General features: G+C 42.4%; 1 protein-coding gene across 2 annotated transcripts in view; it reads left to right on the plus strand.

Moving 5' to 3' along the window:
* LOC102672911 (cell adhesion molecule 2-like) overlaps positions 1-8,090 on the plus strand; it is a 53,617-nt gene that overhangs the window by 1,814 nt on the left and 43,713 nt on the right. The window contains exon 2 of one of the 2 annotated variants that reach the window (XM_031508706.1): positions 5,377-5,791. The exons of the other annotated variant lie outside the window; for it this stretch is intronic. Coding sequence (XP_031364566.1) covers positions 5,749-5,791 — 43 coding nt within the window. The 5' untranslated portion in view covers positions 5,377-5,748. The remainder of the gene's footprint in view (positions 1-5,376; positions 5,792-8,090) is intronic. 2 annotated transcript variants of the gene reach the window in all.

The raw sequence follows: 8,090 nt of genomic DNA on the forward strand, positions 1-8,090 counted from the left end.
ACCGTTTCGTTTTGTTTGCAATACACTCGACGCGGAGTTGGCCTCTGTTAAAACTGTAGCCAATCTCGGTTAATTCGAAAGATACTCGAAACGCTATTCGCATCGAATATGTTTGACCAATCGACGATAATAAATACCGATCCTTCCATCTCCATCGTTTCTGCTTCGTGACTTTGAAAACAGGAGTCAGAATTTCGACATCTGTTTCCTCGCCGCGATAATTGTTAGAGAAAGTTAGTCCATTAGAAAGATTGAAACTCGCGTTACCAAAGACAGAGTTACCACGGAGATCCACTTTTGTCGAATTCTTTAAGCGCGATGTTACTTTCCCCATTTTTCACTTTGCCACTTCGTCAAAGCTTCTTATCTTCTTTCCTCCCTCTTCTTCCCACACATTTCTTTTCCCTTACCTCTTCCATCTTATCTCTCCTTCGCCTCGAATCCACTCCCCGCTCCTCCTCGAATCGAAGCGGAGAAATGATGAAAAGAATCCCAACCACGGAATCGACTTTCTCGATACATAAAATTGCAATGGATACCTCCCCAATACAGTTTATCGATGTCCTCAGGAAAAATATACAATCTTTGTATCTTTGAAATATCCACCCTATTGCGATGATAGGTCTGTATCGAAATATTTCGAACCCGATTCTTCTGAAAATACAAAAGATATTACGAGATCGATTCATTCGTTCTTTATCGAGATGCGAGATTTCGAATCTTCATCCGAGAATGATCTTTCGTGATTCGGTTTCCATATCGATTTATTAATCGATAAAGCAACGTACACATTTTTCCTTCTATATTTTCGTGTTTGGCGATGGCGAAGGAGAGGGTTGAAAATTGTGGAAAATTGTGATTCATAGCGTTTCGTATCTTCCCAACGTCATGTCCCGTTTATTTAGTTACCCGAATAATTCTGTAAAAAGAAGAAAATACGGCAAAAGGATCTGTTGGATTTATTACCACCTATAGAGAAAGGAATAGAGAGAGAGAGAGAGAGACTCGTTAATCTTAATTAATTCTTCTTTTCGAGAATTAAATTCACTTCGCGCATGTCGTCTAACAATTCGGAGATTGATGCGCGCTCCGACCACTTTTACGTTCTTCCATTCGAAAGCAAACGCGATTCTCCACCAAACTTTCCCCACCTTTGCTCTTCCCCCCACATTCAGTTCCCCCCTTTCATTAAAACGGGCTCGTTCCGCCTCGATGAATTTACATTTTCCCCGTATTTCCGAAAAACTTTTATCGTCGCGATTCGAGCCGAGCGGAATTAGAAACAATGAAGCGGGGGGAGGGGTTATCGTGTTTGACGTGATGCCACGCCACCGTGTATACACGTAAAATTGTCAAATTTTCGATTGGAAAACACGGGCATACGCGGGATAGCCGAGGATCTTGGAATATTTAAAGAGTGAGAAGCGGGGCCGAGAGAAGAAAGCCCGAGGCCGGCCCGTCCATTTTCCCGCTTTTCGACTCGGCAAATCCTCTCTCCTCCTCCTTGCTTGCTGTCCCATCTTATCTGGTTCGTGCCGAGTCAACAGCGGGGATTCTGGCCGCGGGCGATCGGAAATCGATTCCCGACGCGAAAGTAATTCGTAAGGAGACACCCAGTTCCGGTTCCGGGCGAATAAACGTCCCTTTGTCTCGTTACAAACGGCCTCGCTGAAAGCCCACTTCCACTTTTCCCTCACTTATTCTGAAATGGAAACTGTTGCCGCACTCCTGGGACCGACCGGATGTGTGTTCCAATGCGCCCGAATAAAGATCGGTTTTCCGCTGAAAGCTCCCGCTTATTTTCCAGTTTCGCATTCGCTTCTTGAGAAAGGAGGGGGAAAAAGAGAAAAAACACAGAAAGAGAGAGAAAGAGAAAGAGAGAGAGGAGAGGTTTAGAAAAGGTAGCAACGTTTCGACGTTACTCCGGACGATTTCGAGGATTAGCAATTCGGCCAAGCGAAGGAAGGATTTTTTTCCCCCCCCCTTCCCGTCTATTTCGGTATTTAATTCTGCTCGATCTCAAAGTCGAGTTTATTTCGCGGGGTTAAACCTCGGCGCGTTTAAAAAGAAAAATTCAGAGGAATCTTTACCGAGATAAGGAATTTCACGAGTGAAAATCTTTATTCTCTCCCTCTTCCCTTCCCTCTCTTCCGTCATCAACTCTCCGTTTCCGAAAGAGTCTTCATCTAGCTCGATGTAATTTCATAAGAAGGGTTGTCGTTTCCCCGGAAAGCTAATGCCAGATTGCGGGGTGGAATTCTGCAGTCTGCTCCGACTATTCGCCTTCTTACTCGATTCCCTTGTAAATTATTTTTATGCCTCGCCGGTTTTTTCGTTGGAAAAACTCGTGAAACGAAGCTCGTTCGTTTCTTCTTTTTTCTTTCCTATTTTTTTTATTTCTTTTTTCCTTCCAACTCTCTTGCAACAGACGAATTGATCTTCCGAAACCGAAGGTTGCGTCTCACGAAGAGAGAGAGAGAGAGAAAGAGTTAATCAGAAGTTATCGATAATCCAACGTTTGATCGATCGCGAATCTTCTTTTCTTTCCGCCACTCTCCCACGCACGATATGGTTCATTGTGGCTATAAGCGTTGGGATTGCGCTAGTTTCAACATCGGTCGCAACCTAACCCGCTCAGAGGTTGGAGCGGATACCTAGAAACCATTGTACGTGTTTCTGGTACAGCTGCGAATACAATGGGGTTTCACGGCGAATGAACGTCGCTGCCCTTCGTACGGAAGATGTACACGTAAATAAAGATGGATCTGCGCGGTGTGGCTTTCACTATGGAAAACGAACGGAACGACCATGTTTTCTTTACTTTACCCCTTTCTTTGCATTTTGAAAATACGACGATAAATGTATTCAATCACGAGAAATCGAAACGGTGGTTACGTAAATAGAAAGGAACGATGCTTTTGGAAATTTTAAATATATGGGAACAAACCGAAGCAGCCTATTATGTTGTATTATAAAAAGGATTTGCTTTCTTTATTCGGTCTTTTAATAAATTTTTTTTTTTTTTTTTTACTTTTGAAAGATAAATTTTCAAAAGTTTCCCCCGCTTTTGTAAATCCTCGTTCCTATAAATCCTTAAAAAAAAAAAAAAGAAAAAAAAACAGTAACTTTTATTCAAATCATGGAAGATTTAAATAGAAGAGACGATTCTAAAGATCCTTCTTTTTTTACGCATATCTTTTTTCGAGTCACGGGTTCGAAGGTTGAGAATAATTAAGAGAAATTAAGGTTAATTCGAGAGCATGGAATTTTGTTTCCCTTTTCATACGAAATGGCTCAGAGCGTAGATATTATTTCACTGTTCGCGTGTCTGATTACATACGTGCTCATTCCACTTTCGAGCGCGCCATTATTCCTACCCTTTAAACGTTACCCTTTAAACTCCACATTTTACCAAACATCTCCAACGGTTCAACAAACAGTTTCCTTTTAAAAATTGATCCCTTTTTCGATTAAACATCAAATGTTTCTCGCACTCGAAAAAGTTCTCTTTAATACTAAATTTTATTCCCTTTTTCTCGACATTTATCTTTGCACGTGCGCCACCATCTTGAAACGCCATCGTATATAATAATGCAAGTTTCTAATTTAAATTCGATTAAAGCTGGATAATAGCTGTTGATTACCGCTCACTTAAACGAAGTACAAATAAAATTAATTCTCGCTTAACGTTAGCAACGCGCGAAATTTCGCGAGCGACGATTCTGTTCTCGCGAAATAAAAAAAAAAAAAAAAAAAAAAAAAAAAATTTCGTGAAAAAATAATTAAAATTGTCTCTCTGACCGTGAACGAAACCATCCGTTCCCCGATGTTAGAATTTTTCGTTACAATAAACGTTTACAAGATTCATTAAAATCCGTTTATCGCGTTAATAACAGGCGGATAATTTGGAAGCAGTTTTATACGATTTTAGAGAGAGTAACTGTTACCGCTTCTTTTCAACCTACCTTCTCTTAAACTTTCTCTCTTAAACCTCTGTTTACTTTGAGTCCCGTTGTTAATAGCAACTTTGAAAAATAACCCGAGGGCAACGCGCGCGCGCAACCTTGTTCCATGAATAAATTTATGTACACGTTAACGTTCATAATTATTAAAAGGAAAAATATGAAAAATTAATTCGGAATTATCATTTAAATTGTTATGCATATTATCGTAATTATTAACGTGTTTTTTAAGCGAATTGCACAAAGAATTAAAAATAAAGAAACGAATCCAAAACTCGTTAGCATCTTAATCAATAAAATCTTTGAGCATAAATAAGATATATACTTAATAGAATTATATTTATCAAATAGATTCCTTATCCGATCCTAAATTTCTAATTCTTTTTCGTTACAATTTCTTTTTTTACAAATATCCAAATATCCATAATAACGAAGATATCTAGATCACGTTCTCATCTTCATCGATCTTCCCTCTCGCATTATGCACTTCCGTTTCACCAATTCCCAAGTTGAAAAACTTTCCTCGTCGCAAAATATCTTCTTTTCCCTTCCTTATTCGTCCGCAAATTGGTTTGCACGCATCCATTTTCGATTGCACGGCCATTGTTCATTCGGCTAATTCGAACGAAATTAGGGCGTCGTCTATTAACCGCGTTGCTAAATCGTGTCAAGATGCAGCCTAGTGGAACTACACGGTATCTCGTCCCGTGGCGTGTCACGAGTGTGCACAATGCCATTCTAAAAAACACGAGATTCGTCAACCTAAATATCAAAATGCAACAATTGTCAACCGTGTATTAATTTCGAGCAACCTGTATTATTAAAATCTCTATATAACGTTATCGAGTGAAAAACCACGAGCTTAACTAACTGCGGTGGTAGATGCATAGAAAGAGTTCGCTCGTTCTCTCCTCCCTCTCCCCCTCTCTTTTTCCTTTTTCTTTTTTTTTCGCGGATCACGAGATTCGACGAAAAGCATCGGCTGCGCTTTTATGTTTTCGCGTTCGCATTCGGTCCACAGAACGCGCAACCCCCTTTTAGAGCCGCGGCTATAAATTTTATTAGCATTCAATTAGCGACGGTTAATAGACTAGCGGACAAATTGCAGCATGTATATATATATATTAATCTACATATAAATATATACAAAGGGGAGGGGAGAGAGAGAGACCTTGACTGCGCGGTTTATCGATAATTAGCGATAAATTTATCCGTAACAGAGGATGGCCAATATGTTTCAATCGCGATTCGATTATCAACCATTCGACGACGCTCGTTATTAGAAGTTCGTATCTATGCCCATTCATCGCTAATGGACGATTCGGCCACGATTCCGTCCCAAATACAAATTATAAACGCGAAACAGAATTTCACGCGTGTATCGCACGGATATAGTTTCATATCCCTGTTTCACCGGAAAGAAATGTTATGCCTGTGACGACGGCACCGTAATGATACCGATCAACCGAGGGAGGGGAAGGCAGAGGCGGAGAGACGAGACTGATGAAAATTTCAGCGCCGACCATGCCGAAAGGCGGTGGTACCCGCACCAGTTCCGTGAATATGGGGCAAACATCGAAACGCGATCAAAGACTAATGGCTCGTTTCGAGCCGACATCCTTCGGGCTGAATTTTTATTCGACGTAACGACGCGGAATATTCAGCCGCGATGATCCGTATATCAGCCGGTGGTATATCCCGGCCTGGGACCTGGGGAGAGCCCCTAAAGGGATTAAACCGGGGATAAAGATTTTACGATCGACGATGGCCGCGTAGTAGCGAGACGATGTCGGTTGACGTGGAATTTTTTCCTCGAGGAGGATTGCGAGGTAAGGAGTGGAGAGGAGTGGTGGATCGAGGAAACACGTAAGCGGATAGGACAAAGGTTATTTCGAAAGATGTCCGATAACCGGTTCTGAAACGCGCCTCTTGGAATATGCCTTCCGAATATCTTTCCCCCGTCCTCGCGTTACGGTAAAAACACGGGGCAAATTTTTCACGCGAGCCGTACCCAATTTCCCACCGCGACGACGTTTCCCATTTTCTTCCCCGACGTTAAAGATTTCAACCCTTCCTCGAGAATTTTTGAAATTATCGAGCGTGGAAAGTGGCCGCGAAACGTATTTCCCAGGACACCGCAGTTAAACGAGAATTATAAAGCGGTGATCGAGTTAGGCAAGTTTGAGTCGGACGCGAGGCAAAGGGATTCGGTCCATTATAAGTTCCGGTAAATTGCGATTCGAAGAGGGAGCGGGGCGAGGTATGCGGGCCGCTAGAATTAATCTACTCTCCCGATAATCTCGCAATCAGCATCACCGTCCGCGTGTTTCGAATCCCCCCTCCCTTCAGAGAGCTCTTGGTCCGGATTCTCGAGAATTTACGGACACAGGAGGGCCGAGGGTCGATGACAAATTAGGCTATCGCTTGTCGCGTCTATCCGCGATATAAATAAATAAATAATCAGATTCGTTAATTCTTCTTGGGAAGGAGAGATCGAAACCGGTGAAACGGAAACGTTCTCCGTGTTGCGGAGAACAATAAGGTTCCGCGCACGAGTTAGCACCGGTTTACAAACGAGGGCGTAGCTTTAACTTTCGGCTGTAAAACGAAGTTTACGAGAGTATTTTATACATATATACACACGAATTGGGTGTATCGCGTCACGATCCTTGTTCCTTCCCGCGGAAGGGGAAATATGAATACGCGTTTTATATAGGATCCTTAAACGATCCGCTCGAATAATGCCTATAGAAGATCGTCCACGATATCCGTCTTCGCCTTTTACAGCCCTGATTCCACGCAATGGCATCTCTATATTACGCTTTTATTTCGCCGCGCAGCGCGGAGCAGCGCCGTTCCCCTCCGCCGATCGAGAATCGACCGATAATCGACGCTCCAGGAATTTTCCATCCGGCTGTGGGAACCGATCTATCCTGCGGGGAAAATATTCTTGCCGCAATCTTTCCTCCTCCTCCTTTTCCACTTCCTACTCCTTCTCGAATTATTTCGCGACGCGTTTAATATTTTGCGGCCGCGATAAGCGTTAAGGCGATATTGAATTAGCGATCTTACGATCGCATTTGACGGGTACGATAAACGGTTTCGCAATAATTTTTAAACGATCGCGTTTATAAATCGCGTTTCGTAAGATAAATACAAGATGGGGATTGACAAAGCTCGTTACACAGGTCGATACGGATTAGCGAGTAGACGTTCGAGAAAGAAGAGAAAGAAGGAGAAGGGAGCATTCTTTTAATAAAGTTATAATCGTTTCTTAATCCTCGTATACCGGTACTCGAGATCTTTTAATTTGTAAATTGGAAAATATTCGAAATAAAGAGGAGCTTGAAAATTTTTTATCGGGACGACGATAAAAAAGTTTGGAGCTTTAAGCATTAAGGATATATCCTTGGCTATATCCTGGCGGTATATCGACGCGAGGATTAATCGAGGATAATCGACCTCGAAACTTGATATCTTAAAGTTAAACCAAACTATAACCGAATATTTTCCTCGATCGAGATAGTAAAAATTAGATGAGAGAGAAACGATTCCTTCAAACGCCTCCAAATTTATTCATTCCTTTTGCCCCCTCGCGGCGTTTTTAAAACAGAATAGTCCAACTATGTACGTTATAGTACAGACTCATCCCCTCTGGGAAATCTCAATTTAGGTCAGCCTCTTTCCCCCCCTTCGTAACAAGCACCGGTGTCGATTCAACCAACGCCGAAACAACTCGATCTCGTAATCGTATTCCGTATTCTTTGACGTATCCGATTATTCGATTATTCTCCCCTCCCCTCGTTCGATATCTTCGCGTTCGCCATTTTTAGATATCCGCGCGGACGATTTACGAGAGACAAAAGGGGAGGCGATAAGGGGAGAGCTTATTGCCAAGATGAAATTCGCGAGGTTTAACCGCGAGACACGTCGAAGAGCGTGGATGCCGATCGTTTCATCCGATCCCGATTCGAAACTCGATTCTCTTGGATAAATAACGGTGGGTGGGGGACGGTATGGCGAGATAAAATGCGGTTAAAGAACGCGGGCAAGGAAGAGCAAAAGCGGGACGAGTGTTAACTTTCAACTGCAGCTAACCCATCTCTCTCTCTCTCTCTCTCTCTCTCT

This window comes from Apis dorsata, unplaced genomic scaffold (assembly GCF_000469605.1).
Source record: "Apis dorsata unplaced genomic scaffold, Apis dorsata 1.3 scaffold_8, whole genome shotgun sequence".
In the NCBI taxonomy this organism is placed as follows: Eukaryota; Metazoa; Arthropoda; class Insecta; order Hymenoptera; family Apidae; genus Apis; species Apis dorsata.